At 38.7% G+C, this 15094-nt stretch overlaps 1 protein-coding gene across 1 annotated transcript in view; it reads right to left on the bottom strand.

The window, feature by feature from the left end:
• Window positions 1-4713: 4713 nt before the first annotated feature.
• Window positions 4714-15094, bottom strand: part of LOC103616158 (PR domain zinc finger protein 2-like) — a 10816-nt gene continuing 435 nt past the window's right edge. Inside the window, exons 1-4 of the mRNA XM_017735050.1 lie at window positions 15073-15094; window positions 8490-8607; window positions 8123-8226; window positions 4714-4977 (exon numbers count right to left, since the gene is read on the bottom strand). The exon at window positions 15073-15094 is cut by the window's right edge and continues 435 nt beyond it. Coding sequence (XP_017590539.1) covers window positions 4729-4977; window positions 8123-8226; window positions 8490-8607; window positions 15073-15081 — 480 coding nt within the window. The 5' untranslated portion in view covers window positions 15082-15094 and the 3' untranslated portion in view covers window positions 4714-4728. The remainder of the gene's footprint in view (window positions 4978-8122; window positions 8227-8489; window positions 8608-15072) is intronic.

Genomic DNA, 15094 nt, shown 5'->3' with positions numbered 1-15094 from the left:
CGGAACCGCGCTGGGTCACACACGCACAGCACAGCACCCCAAAACCCCCAGAACAACAAATTTTAAAACACACACAAAAAAACGGAGAAAAAAGTCACAACCCCCCACAAAAATTCACAAGAAAATCTAGAAAAACCCCACAAAAGGGACAAGAAAAGACCAAAATAAAAGACAACCTCGGAAAATGACAAAAAAAAAAAAACAAACAGAAAAAAATCACAAAAGAAGACAAAATCAGAAAAAAAAGACAAACAAAAACACAAAAAAAATCCTCACCAAAAAAAAAAAAAAAAGAGAAAAATCATGGAATGTTAAGGGGTTGGATGGACCTTAAAGGCCATCCAGTTCCATCCCCTGCCATGGGCAGGGACACCTTCCACTGTCCCAGGCTGCTCCAAGGCCCGTCCAACCTAGCCTCGGACCAGGGGTGGGGCAGCCACAGCTTCTCTGGGCAGCCTGTACCAGGGTCTCACACCCTCACAGGGAAGAATCTCTTATCATCTAACCTAAATTTCCCCTCTTTCAATTTGTATCCATTGCTCCTTGGCCCATCACTACAGTTCCTGACAATACAGCGGTAGTATTAATAGCTACAGTTAATATGAATACAGTTATATAGTTAATTATTAATATAGTCCCTGTACTAACAATTAATACACAGTTGTTATATTATTATTATTTTTATAGCTGAACCTTCCAGCTGTAATGTCCCAAATTGTGGTTTGCCTCAAATAGTGACACTGATTTAAATCCCAGTGCCCACTTCTATGGATATTCACAGTTAGTTCTTTTCAGAGAGCAATCAGGTTGGAACAAACACACCTACCTTTATACAAGGCATTAAATAACATTAACTAATTATAATATAATAATAAGTAACTGCTCAGGCAGCCACTAAAGCAGGGATCTGGAATAAAATCTAAATATCCAGGAAAAGACTGCGGGAGTGTGTTAACGGGAATACAGATAATTACAACATGTTCAACACATCCACTTGATTACAAAAATCAAGGTTTGCTTGCCATTCCAAATTGATCATTTCTACTCTTTTTAATCAAATAAAAAACCAAAAACAAACAAACACCACCCCCACCCCCCCCAACTAAACTAGTCAAATGGGCATCACTGCAAATGCTATTCATATTCCCAGCACTGGCAATAAAAGAAACTCTATCGATCACTTCATTTCACATGCTCCTTAAAGTATCATCAGACTCAAACTAGTAAGTCCCCAAGTTGGCAGACTAAAGATGTATTTTTACTCACTTTTTAAATCTTCCTCATTGTTTCTTCATTTCCTGAAGCATTTTACCCAAAACCAAGAAAAATTTAAATGCCTTAACTACAATCTCCCTCCTTCAGGGCTTAATGAACATGGGGCTGGTGGAGACCAGGTCCTATTTTTAGTCATTACATCAGAGCAAAGGGTGTCCTCAGACTATTATTTCCAGTCTGAAGCCAAAGGGGAATTTTGTCTCAAGAACCAAAGTAGGATTTCTTTCTTCCACAGCCCATTTTTTAGTAGGTCTCACAGCACATGATAAAGGTGATAATTATCATCATAGCCCCAGACACTGGAACAACAAGAGATGCAAGATCCTAACAACTAAGGGAAAAGTTTAACTTACAAGCAAAGCCTATGGTTTGGCTTCCTTGAGTTCCAGAGGCCTGATAGGATAAATAGTGGCAAAGTTATTTGCATGGCCTTGTAGCTGGTGAGCAGCAAGGAATGCAGCAGAGCTGTCTGATGCAAAAAAACTCTTATCATCTAAAAAATATACAAAGCCAGAGCAAAGATCTGGCTGAGATTTCAGGCAATGCAAACACAGGGTGGTAACAAGCACATAATTTGTTGGCTGCATGGCTGGAGCTAACGTTCAACTTGATGAATTTAGTTTTATTGTGACTGCTCTAGAACCTAAATTAAGCCCTCTAACCTTGTACTTCTAAAATGAGATGCAGCAGCAGCTTCAAAACCAGACAATTAAAGCTGCTCCCTCAGTAGCAATACAAGAGAAGGACTACACTGAGCAAGTGCCACTTGTACCACCACTCTTCCTCGTGATACCCTCTAGTAACAACTCCAAAACCCAACCTCCTCCAAACTATTCCCTACAGATCCTTGGTGTAGCAGTGTCAGGCTGGAACAGCCTGGCTAAAAGAGGTATGAATTTTGAGAAGGTTCATGAGGTTAATAATTCCCACACACTTTTTTGTGCTTTTTGTTTTAACTGCAACATTTAACAGTCCTTAATCTGAGTATTTTCCGTTCAAAAGGCTTTCGGTAAGTTCAAAATTTGTTATTTTCAGAGTAATATCCTAACAAGTTATTAACTTAACCTAAGTGACCTAAGAGGCTCTAGCACAGATTGACTAAAAGTCAATTATTGTGCACTTTCAAGCACTGCAATGTGTCTTGTACAGACTGAGATGGACATTTGCCCGCCCAACCTTACCAGAATACCTATTTTTCACTACAGACGCTGCATTGTACTGTGATATTGTGCTTCTGCACCTGGGTGTGGCCTCATCTGACCAAACATAAGCAAAGTGAACATTTACTTGTGTGATTCTTTCACACTCTATAACCCAATATTATGTTGCTTTCTCCTATGTAACAGGGAGGATCTTGAGTTATTATAAACCTGTTTGGCAAAACACTCATCCATAATCAAATTAATTTCATTTTAATCAGGGACAGTTTCATAGCCAAGCTTCTTTAGAAGACTTTTTGAAACTGAGTTTTCACTGTATTTTACTTTTTCTAGAATTCAAGTTCCGTCCTGTGTGCAGAACAACACTACACAGCAAGCTCCTCTCATGAGCAGAGGCAGGAAGAGCTGAAACTGCATCATGAGTTTAAGCCGCTCCCCTGCAATACCACAGCTCTCACACAGGCATCCTGGGGAAAGCAGATGCAAAGCAGCTTACAAATACCCTCAGCCCTTCAGTAAAGATGAAGGGAAGATAGAAGAGGACAGCATTTGCTTGTGCTCACTCAAGTTCTATTCTGTAAATATTCATTGAGAGCAGGGAACAGGGAAGTTAGAGCTCTACAGTTCCGAGGTGGTTCTACACCAAGCAAACTTGGACTTTGTTATCTTAGCAATGACGCTTGGAAATCAGCCTGTTTAACTTACAAATTAAAAACCTACAAAAAGCTGAAGGAAGCCTTGGGAAAAACAAGACCCCATGACTATACTTTCAATGCTTCAAGGTAAAGCAGAACAAAAATACACACAAGCCACTAGAATTCTCCTTTGGGGGTAAATAAAATCTGTGCTGTTTATTTGTTCAGCAAGTGGAACTCCCCTAAATTTATGAATTATGATAAAGATCAGGAAAGAACCATGTGTTGATACCTGGGCTGGTAAATTTACAGCAGGTTTGAAATGGCAGTGTAGAGACCCTAACATTATATGCAAAAAGACATTTAAGATGTTCTTTATCACATGCCTTCCTTTGTCTTGGTTAGCAGTAAGGTGTGACTAGGATAAAATTCATCAAGTTGCAAGAGACAACAGTCAAAGGAACAAAAGGATATTCCAGTGCTGAGACAAAGTATTTGTTATTCTGTCAGCAGTGCTCAGCCTCTTCAAGCAGTAATTTTCCAAAGTGCAATATCATGCATCAAATAAACAGATTTTTAATACATGAATGCTTGTCTTTGTCAGAACTAAAACTTTTGCAGAAAAGATTCAATGAGAAATTTAAAATGTCAGAACGACTCCAAAAGCACACTTACATTAATGAGCTAGTGAGACTGTGGGCAAAGGCAGAGGAAATCCAAAATAAAGAGTCTAGAGAAATCAAGGCTGGCTACAGAGACATATTGGGAGTCTGCCCTCTGGGAATAAACACTGCAGAGAAGTCAGTAGTCTGGCTGACAATAGTGAACCTCTTCTTGAATGCCATTAGAAAGTTCAGAAAATGTTTAGAAGGTTTTTTCAATCTAGCTTGAGTGACCTAAAATTTAACATTTACCTACTGCTGTACTGCCCCATAAACTTCAAAACTGCATGGGATCAACTCAATCTTTTCTTAAGCAAATACCAGTTACTAACAGATATTGTTGGCCTCACAAAGGAAATGGAAGGAACGGCAATAGTGCAAAAACAAGGCTGCATATACCCAAAACCCCCAAAAGTATTTTAAATTAAAAAAAAGTCAAGCTACACACACTCACTGCTAGGAGGTCTTGATCAGGGATTCAAGAAATACTTTAAAGCCACAATATTCTTAACCTAACATGCTCCATCACTACAGTTAAACCATTTTTTTCTTGTTTTGGGAGATAAAATGCTCCAGGAACTACATCATTTTCCCTGCCTCCCCCTCACTCCCTGAACAAAACTGAAATGCTGTAAAACCATGAGAAATAGTTTCATGGAGCTACCCATAAAAGTGTCTTGACAGCCAAACTTTGTCATAAGATGCACAGACCATAAAAACTGATTACTGCAAAAACGTCCTCAGCAGAAAAAGTATTGGTATCTACAAAAATAGCATAATATTTATTTCATATATGCTGTAGTTTTTCATTCTAGTTTATATCCAATTTGGTGCTACAGCAAATCATTAGCCAATAAGATAGACTTACTGTTGAAACATTCTGTAGTTTAACAGTAAATCTTAATGTCAAAGGTATTGGCAGATAAGAATTTATACCAATGATGTGTAGCATTTGCAGTGTTTTAAATATATTTCATAAAATGTTTCAAACTCTGTTTAATGAAAGTACAAAGAAAAAAAAAATTTAATAAAGCAGAGTAAAGAGGTTAATAATAAAAGATAACAAAGTAGCAGCTGTTCAGACAGTGATACCTTTAAACTCTTGTAGTATATGGTCCTGTTGATCTCCAGAGGAAAGAGATTCTGCTCCTTCCCTGAGCGGGCCCAGTTTATGTAGCGGAGCCAGTTGCCCTTCTCTGGGTCGGTGGCATCCACACACATCCAGCCCAGGTTTGGGTAATACACCTGTGAGAGAGACAGCAGACAAAGAGACACCTGCTCACACCACTGCACTAAAACACTGCATTTCACAGCTACACAAGGTACTTGGTATCACCCCAGGCCAGAGACAACACAAAGGGCACAGCAGAGCCAGGGCTGGAGTGGGCAAAGTGTTGCTGCTCTTCTGCAATCTTTTAGAGAAACTGCTACAATTGGAAAAAAACCCACCTGTGGCCTGCAATCTCATCTCTGAAGGCTCTGGGCTCAAAAGCCAAAATCCCTAAAACATTTTACACTTTTTCTTCAGTTTGGCAAGCCTGAAATGGTACTTTAGATTTTGCATTTAGTAAAATTACTGATTTTAAGATATGAAGGCCACAGAGCTTTATTTTTACCATCTGAGGAATTGGAAAAAATAAAAATAAAGAAGCTAGAAGCATTTGCTTTATTTGGAAAGATATGGGGAAGCATACTTTAATCTCTTTTTAGGGTATAAAAGAACATTTTAACCTTTCAGAAATCTTGTGACCACCTTAAAAAACTGGCCACATCAATAAAATTCTGCATGTTCCAAGATGCTGTGTAAATTCTTTGGTTTCTGTTCTTGGGGAAAAGGCTGACACCTACTCCTGGTTTACATTTCCAGGCAACTTGCAATAAAGCAAGAAGGGGACTGACACCTTCACTATTTTCTGATGACAGGCAATTCTGCTTCTCTTTCAAGATACTATACATCTCCCACTCTTCTTATAATCCAAGTTAGATACCTATAAGAAGAGCTATCAGTGGGTATTTTTCCTTTTCTGTTTTTCTAGAAGTCCAAAAATCTACAGTGTTGTAGCTTTTTATGTTCTGATACTGTACAGGTAATTCCAAGGCTTTTCAAACCGTTCTCCAATTTCAATCTTACGTACACTTCCACAACAGCTTAGAAAATCCCCTATTTAATAAATTCTTTTTTTTTTGTGCTGATAATACTGTTGATTTAATGAAATAGAATTTTATCAATAAAAGTGAAGTTTTAATAAATATACCACAACCATCTTATAGTTTTCTTTCCAAGCAAACAGAAAATATCTCCCTTACTTAAATGACATTATGAAATCCAGCATGGATTTCAGCAGCTGACTTTGTAAAGAATGTTCACCAGCACACCCAGCCCTTGCAATATGAAAGCATAAAGAACGTCCCAGATGAGACTGCAAAAGCAATTCTTTTGGTTAAAATGGAAGAGGAGAGCCAAAGAATGCTGTGGGAAAGCTAAACAGTTATTGAATATATGTATAAATGTAATTACTGATTACTTTTATACATATATATATATATAACCTTACTATATTTTTATGTTACTTTATTATAGGTTTTCCACAAACCAAAATACTTTATTGCTTTTCTAATTTACAGAACATTACAGTCTAATTCACAGAATATTGTTTAAAGGCCTTGTGCACTGTGAGAAAGAAAATAGCTCCAACTCCTCTCTATAACATTGTGACTTTAAGTGATTCCTGTACCCACAATAAAACCCACTCAGCACAGCTGTGCCAGTCATTCTGAACCAGCATTTCCCTCCCTTTTCAGACACTTGTTCTCATTTTCCCAACTGTGGCTTTTCTCCAGTAGAAAAGGAAAATATGTTCTCTCCTCAGACACCACAGGCATACACTGTCACACACAACTCATCTTTTTTACAATAAGCCTCTGGTATGACAGTTCAAAATCTTTAAAATTGACTGGAGATGCCAGTTTTAGAAGCCTTACTTTTTATTCATATTAACTTGACTAAAGAAGCAAATGGAATGCTTGTGGAAAAGGTTGTTCCCCAAGTTGAGTCTCCATATACTGAACTGCTCCTACACACCACCATCCTTCTACAAACCACATTTTCCAACAGTTGAGATTCTGGACTGGTTTCAGGTATTGGCATATGGGACCAACTGCTGCAGTCTCATTTTAGCTGGTTTTTTTTCTAACTCTAAAATCACTATTAAAGCAACACACAATCACTCTGGAATCTAACAAGGGCTCCCATTATCACCTGCATTGCAAACTAGGAAACTCTGAAACAGCTCACTTGCAACTATCATTTCTCAACACAAACTGAAAAAATATCCACCATGAACATTCAGCACTGAGAAACACAATTGTAAGGTCAATAATTTACTCAGCTGATTCAATCTCACCAAATGTTCCAGTACCAGATCAAAACTGGAGATACCTTACGCAGCAGAGTTTGTAATAGCATGAGCTCAATGCAACAAACATTATACTTGAAAACTTTATTGCTTTTCTAAACGGAAATTTGCATTTATGGGAATGTCCTAGATCAGTTCCTCTGATAGAGGTTAACACTAAGCTCTGTGCATGTTTTCAGGGTTTTAGGGAGTTCCATTTTTGCAGGCAAGGGGACAGAAGGATGGATGACCATTATCAGTATCTTTAGCCTAAAAGTCCATGTTCCAGAACATTCTATGCCACAGTTCCTCCACCCCTCTCCTCCTTGACTATTCACTTTGATAAAACCATGTGCTGTGTTTGTCTTCAGAAAGACTGAAGAAGTCTTTGGAAGTGGTGATGAACTGCCTTAAGGACACTGTAGGTGGGATTCAGCTCCAGATTATGACATTTACACTTTGGAATCTACATAATATCCAAGGTCTCCTGACTACCAGTGGAGCTTCCAGAGCAGTTCAGCTGCCCAGACAACACTTGCTTCAAGGCAAGCCCAGCACAAGAAATACTGCAACACTTGAGAACTCTTAAAAAACTCCAAAAGCTGGTTTTCAAAGAGCAAAACGAGGAGTGATGTGGCTTCCTTAAGAGATTCCATATCCTCCTAATTTCATAAGCAGTTGACAGCACTCAGTTGCACTCAGGATTCAAGCCAACAAACCAAAGATCAGCAAAAAATTCTTAAGGACAGGTGTGATCCACACACAGCATATAAAAAATACAGCAATTTCAAACAATGCCAATAGTTTATAAAGCTTTGTAATTCAGAATGGTTGCTCCATCCAAATGTCTATAAATAACTGTTAGTAATGGCAGTAATAGATAGCAACTACCTTATATCAAGTCTATTTCTAAAATATCTGGAAAAAGTAAAAGCTAAAAACAAAATATTGACCTGGTGACAGGCCCATTTTTCCATTTACAGGCTGTTTCTTACCTCCCACATGTACACATTGCTCTTAACTTGAGATCTTTTTTTCTTGTCACCAACGAATGGTCCAAACTTCTTGCCTTTCAAAATTGACTTTGTTGCCCAGACACCTGAGGAGATATGTATCAGGAGTTAAAACTAACCTAAGTTATTTCAGGCAAATCTTCTACTCACAATTCGTATTTCTTAAGATTGTTACATGTGTCTCTCGGACTGGGGAGCTGTCCACTCTTCCCAAGAGGAATTATTTCAGACAAATACACCAGACATCATCTCTACCCAGCACAGGAGGGATCCATGCTTTCACAGCAACTCCAATTTATGTGAGCTACTGTAAAAATCTTCATTCTCTTTTCACAGCTGTAGCACTCACCAAGCCGAGTCTTGTCAACAGCAGATGGGAAGAGCCTCACGTCCTCAGGAAGGCCCCTAAGCACGTGCTCAGGAACATCATCCAAGGTCTCCACAGCAACAGGAGAGTCAGCTGTGTTCTACAAGTCAAAAAGCCAACCACCATTAACAGGCAGAAACAACTACACAGCAGGTGATCAACCCACACGAGCTTCGAAACCTTCTGACTTGCATCAAAGTAAAATTTCCAAACTGAGGATAATTCCACATATATTCATTAGCAATCATTTATTTCCCTTTTTCAAAGGATGACTTACAGGCATAGTCAGCCTAATCAGTCCCCCAAAATCGAACTAAAATAGTTTCTCATCTTGCCTTAAGTGACCAAGTACCCCTTGTGAGAAAGACTAAAAGGTACCTTCAGGAGAAAACCAGACCCAAAGTTCCAACAAGTGCATACAATTGAAAAACCCGGAAAGTTATTTGCTCTGCTGTTCAAAGTGAGAGTGTTGCAGTAAATTAACTACTCCAACGCAGACACTAGCACTTGCACTTGGGATACACCATCTATTCTACCACAGTGTAGCAGGATGCTCTGCCTGGAGTGGGGTAAGACAATGCCCTATTTGCAAAGCTATCAGTGGTGAATGGAGGGGGGTGGAGTCATGCTGCTTTTGGTGTTTAATAATGCTAAAACCAGGCAGACTCATCAATCCCAAAATTAAACATCCTGAGGGTTAGGAGAAGATGTCGCAGAGCTGATAAAGTACCCGAGAAAGGAACAAACAAGTGATACTACTGATAACCTGCCTAAAGCGCTGAGCTGGCACAGCTGCCTGGGGACACCTGACTGACAGTCCAGCACTTCATCCTAGAAAAGCCCAGGCCCGCTTCTGAACAGGGTCTTCTGACACACCCCTTCTTGCAGTGTGTGTGGGGATTCCTCCCTGGAGTGGTGACGCCCCCCAAAGGTATCTTTAAAGCTCATCCAGTGCCACCCCCTGCCATGGGCAGGGACACCTTCCGCTACCCCAGGGTGCTCCAAGCCCCGTCTAACCTGACCTTGGACACTGCCAGGGATGGGGCAGCCACAGCTTCTCTGGGCACCCTGTGCCAGGGCCTCCCCACCCACACAGTCAAGGATTCCCTCCTGATAGCCAGTCTAAACCTACTCTCTGTCGGCATGAAGCCATTCCCCCTTGTCTTGTCCCTACAGTTCTTGGTGATTAAAGTATGTGCATGTCAAGTTTACTGCTCTGCAACAAAGAGTATAAGCTAAAAGCAGCTTTTAAAGAGAACAAAGGGATTTAAATAGTTATTTCAGTATCATAAATGTTAGTCACATTTCCTACATCAAGCAACAGCTCAGAACTTTAGCCAGCAGCTTATAATTAATATAAGAAGTTTTAAGATATTTTTATATTAAAGTTTGATAGGCAATATAAAACTAATAAATTATTTACTGCCCAGTAAGTGATTAGTTCCATTTTAAGGAGCCTCCAAGGTTCAATCTTATTTTTATAGTACTGTTCATACTGTTACTACTCACACTTGTCATAAAACAACCTGCTCCCTATTACCTACTTACAATTAACAAAACACTATTTCTGATAGAAATAACCAAAATTTCAAAGTTACAAGAATGCAAAGTTTCCTATAAAATGTGTCTGCATTCTGAAAGAACTGTGCTTGGTGAGAACTAAGCCTTTATTGAACCACATATCCTAAAAAAACTCCCTGCCCTCTAACATGGAGCTCTAATCATTCTGGTCAGGAACAAACACTGGTGGTAATGGCAGGAACAACTCTAATATTAAGGATGTTATAGTTGAGCTCTGAAACCATTTTTAGGAGAGGTTAAACCGAGAAATTTGTCCAAATAAACTCCGATTTTTTGGAAATTATTCTGGCTTCTACCTATAAAGCAGAGATACAATAGTAGTTTTCATATACTGACTAATACTCAGAGTATTTTCCAGTGAGTACTTTTGAAATATGCTGAATTTTGAATATACTGGAAATGTATTTTAAAATGCAGCTCAATATGCTATCAAATTTCATGGTTTTTATCTCTAAAGCAAGAGAGATAATGTTTCTCAGCCTTTGCTCCTCAGCACCCAGTCTTCGTCAGGGTGCTGCTATGGCAATGATTCACTACGTTCGAAAACCCAATTTGCTGAGTGGAGTTACAAGAACAAATCTGCCAGTTTTAACTGCAACAATGAGGAAAATGACAGAACTGGAGTTAGAGCAAGGTTATTCTAGTGCTGCCTTCATAAGCCTTAACAGCTGCACAGAGAGCTCCCGGAGAGCTATTTGTAGGGGAGAAAGACCCCCAAACTGGAAACTATGGAAGGGAGAGAATGCCAGAAATCCCTTCCCGTCCAAGAGTGAAGACACCAAGGAGAAATACTTATTTATTAGTTAGAATAGCTGAAGTCTATTCAAAGCAGAGCAAAGCTTTATTTTGCTCTTTCAACAGCCCAAAAGGAAAAATACTGGTGAAAGCAGCCTGATTTTCAGACATCTGTTTGCCTTGAACTGATATGCATGAAGCCATGTCTCAGCTGAAAAAGAAACGTGCTCTTCTCAGCATATCAAAGAAACCTAAACATCTTTCCAGTACGTTACCCTAGGATTTCATCAGGGGAGAACCGAGCCTATTTTTCCCAGTGGTTTCTAACAAATTATATACAGACATAGAAGAGGGTGGCTGACAGCTCTCAGAATGGTGCACTTCCAGTTTGAAGCTAAAAGCAGGATGGTTTTTTTGGCTAGGTTTCATTTGGGGGTTTAGTTTCCTTGGAGAGTGTTGTTTTTGGTTTGGGGTTTTGATGAGCAGTTAAAAACCTCAACTGCTGATGAACAGTTAAAAATCTTAAGCCTGCAAATAATTTTTAACCTATCAAAGCTGAAAAGTGAGACTCAACTGATTCAGACAGAAGTGTACAGCACTGTGATATATCTTTGATTTTCCTGGTATATTTCTTAATAGTCACACCTCCTTTTAACCATAAATATCCCCAAACTGTTCTACCATTTAAGAAGTGTATTTGTATGGAGTAGTATACAACCACAACTTTACTGTGCACTTACCTGCATAAATCAGAGATTAGCAGGACATTCAGAGAACACTTAAGACCCATCCAACACTTGTCATATTAATGGATTTCATAAGTACTAGAAAACTGGATATGGCCTTTACACAACAATGCATTTCACACCTCAAATGAATGGTAATAAATAATCAAATTCAAAACAGGAAAATAAACAATTTAGTTCAGTCAAATCAGTGCAATTTCTTTTTATTTGCAATTTAGATGTAGCTACTTGAAATTTTTTCCAGATCACAACTTGTCCCCAAGCAATGTCTGTCTACCAAAAAGAAATACTGTATTTCAATCACTTTTCTACCAAGACTTAAGAATCACATTTAGATTTATTTTCCTGTTTATAAAATTCACCTCTTGATAAGGGTAGAGCACTTGTGCATGTCCTACAGCCAACTTTTGCATTTATCTGAAGCCTTAACACAGTACTTTTCGCTCCCTCCAAGGCTGCAAGTTTGAATACAAAAACACCTAAAGCCTGTTTCACTTTCAAGCTTCTTACTCTGAAGTTAATCAGAAAATTACATTCTAGCATTTAAATCAGCCGGTATGAAGTGTCTTTAGAACAATGCCAAAGGATCCTATGAGGGCTGAAGTGGTGCCTTAACTGAAACTTTTCCTGTTTGCATCAAATCCAGAGTTCACACACTCTGACGGTACCTTTTAACACATTAAGCAACTTTTTACACCACTTATGAACTAATTGCACTTATGAACCAACCACAGAATAGTCCATAATGTTACAAACAAGCAGAGTAGAAAAGGCACCTGCAACAAGTATTTAGAGGTGGTCAGAAATTGGAGCGAAAAGGAAAGAAACCATCCTGAACAGTGCAATGAATGACAGATAGCCAGTCGGTATCATATTAGGGTGGAAACAGCATTAGGAAAACCGAGAAGGTAAAGGAAAGCATGCCACTGAAGAGGGAAGGAGGAGATGGCAGAGAAGTTAAAAGAGGTAGTTGAGGAAGAGTAGTTGTGCCAGCTAGCACAGGAAAGCAGAAAGGTCTCTCCTTGTCCAGGCACCTTACCTGGCTACCCCTCTTGGTGCCACAATTTCACACCATTTGTGTGCTTGAAAATTAAAGAGGTATTGGAAATATTTGAAATAATCATTGAAAAATTCAGAAGGAATGGGGGGAGGAAGTTTCAGTACAAGAGCAAGTGTCATTTGTTCCCGTACTCCTCAGCACGTTTTAAGTAACTGCTCATGCTGTTTTCCAGGTAGCAACCAAATCCTTCTACTCTGTCTTAGTGCAGTCTGAAATGTAGTAAATGCTACCAATCAAACCCCATGTTTGCTTGGTGTTTTTAAAATAAATTATTCAGCTATTCTGACAAACTAATTTACATATTAGAGGAAGATCTCCTTTTAAAAGAGGACACATACTGCCTATCCTGAGACAGCAATCTTCCAAGAAACCCAAAACCATAAATTCCAACAACAGATGGGGTTTTTCTTAATCCTCCTTCTCCTTACAACAAGAAGGTCATATCAAAGTATTTATGAAAATGTTTTCCTTCACTACTTCAAGAGTTCTGTGGAATAAACCACAAAACTAACAGTCTTTTCACATAAACCGAATCAACACCAGAGCAGTTAGTTTCAGGGTCACCAAAGTCACACCAAAAGCAGAGACAAGCAGAATCAAAGAAATATGAGAACAAACCACTTGAAAGATGTTTGGCATCAGGCAAAAACATTTCTTATACAGACCTGGCACTACAACTTGTCAACAGTGAATGAAATGACAAGAGCACTGCAAGAAAAAACACCACAGGGTTGATGCTAAATACAAACTTAATACAAATGGCAGGCAAACAACTAAAAGCCGTATGGGCTCCATGTGCTTTGGAAACCAAAGGTGAAAGCCAGAAACACCAAGGAGGACCCTAACCTGTTGTAAGAACTCCCAGAGGAAGGGTCATCTCACCCTTTAATTGTAAGATGACACACACCACAGCACAGCATAAATGAGATGATAGAGCAGTCATATATCCAGCACAGAAATCTGATTTAATTCTAGAAACAAATCAGCATGGAGGAACACAACAACAGACAGGCCATGACGGGACATGGACACACAAATGGGAACGAAACAGTCGATAACAATTACAGATTAGGATCTACAATTTTCAGAGTTTTAGTAGAATCCAAAGCTTATTGGAATGACTAATAAAGCAGGATTATTCCTCAAGCAGAGAGAGCCATAGGCTGCTGGCTTCATGCCACTGAGTGCATCAAAACAAATCATACAGGTGAAAAAATTTCAAGTCTCAACAAAAACTTTGAAGTAACAGTTAACCCTGCTCCCCAAAATAGACTATTAATGCTTAAAAGTGTGCTAATGCAAATGTCATTTCTATTTCATAGATATAAATTATATTTGTCTATAGATATAAAACAAGTATGTATTTTTACAATAAGTATTTCAACACTCTGATAGAGATTATATTTTGCTTTTTACCTTTTTAATATGTACAAACATATTGAAGAGTTTTTACTTTAAATCAGAGAAAAAAAGCAAGAGGAAACATCCCACCAACCCAATCCGTGCTGTAATTACTTATGCATATACTTCTATGACTTCACAGAAAACACACTTCAGCAAATGCTAACTGTATTCAGGCCTGCTGCTGATCAAATAAGGATAATAAAAGCACATGCTGGCTACAGGCACTGAAGTATACAAAGCATTTTATAAAACTCTGTATTGTGGTTGTTTCTGACTCACAAAGCTTCTGTTCATGGCTGACTTTTTCAGCAAAGTAAAAACGGCTTTCCTGCAGTGTGATACCCTATGATCACATGCCCATGCCAAAGGGGCTTGGTAAAACCAGCCAGAAAGAGAAGGACTTGTGAGAAAAATTTGAGGCAACACATATTTTTTCTATATCTCTAAGTAATACAGCTGTGTGACAGACAAACTGATGGACTACTTGGATAAACAAACGCAGAATAAAATGCCGATTAGAACAACACCCTCCAGTCAGGATACTCGTGACTCCATACAGCAAAGTGCTGCTCCACAAAGGAAACATGCTTTCCCAGTCTCTCCACTTGGTTCCAGGAGATTCCAGAAAAGTGTGAGATTTCCCAATCTATAAATTTGTGGCAGACTGTTTACTGCACATTTGAAAAAGGAAAGTGATTATAAAAAGATTTTTAAAAATGGAAGCCTTCAATTTTCAAACCACTTTTATAAGGAACTGAATTATTACGTACAGCTTCAGGAGGAAATAGAATTTTCTGGAGAGGCGTTCTTAGAAGAGGTGCCAGGAGTAATAACTTATACACTGCTAAAGGGAATTCACAAAAACCTCGAATCCATGAAATAACAGACATCTCACAAGCATACACGCTGTAGAATGGATGATTATGAAATCTAATGCAACTGAAGATTTTAAAGAACATTTTTTTAGTGGATGATTTACTTTTCTTATTAATAATTAACTGTTCTAAGTATTTTGATAAAGTCTTACATTTCTACTCACCTGATTCATTTTGAATTCCTGC

The sequence above is a fragment of the Corvus brachyrhynchos genome, unplaced genomic scaffold (genome assembly GCF_000691975.1).
Source record: "Corvus brachyrhynchos isolate BGI_N302 unplaced genomic scaffold, ASM69197v1 scaffold395, whole genome shotgun sequence".
Classification (NCBI taxonomy): Eukaryota; Metazoa; Chordata; class Aves; order Passeriformes; family Corvidae; genus Corvus; species Corvus brachyrhynchos.
Note: the sequence above shows the minus strand (reverse complement) of the source record. Positions and strands in the feature narration are given on the sequence as shown.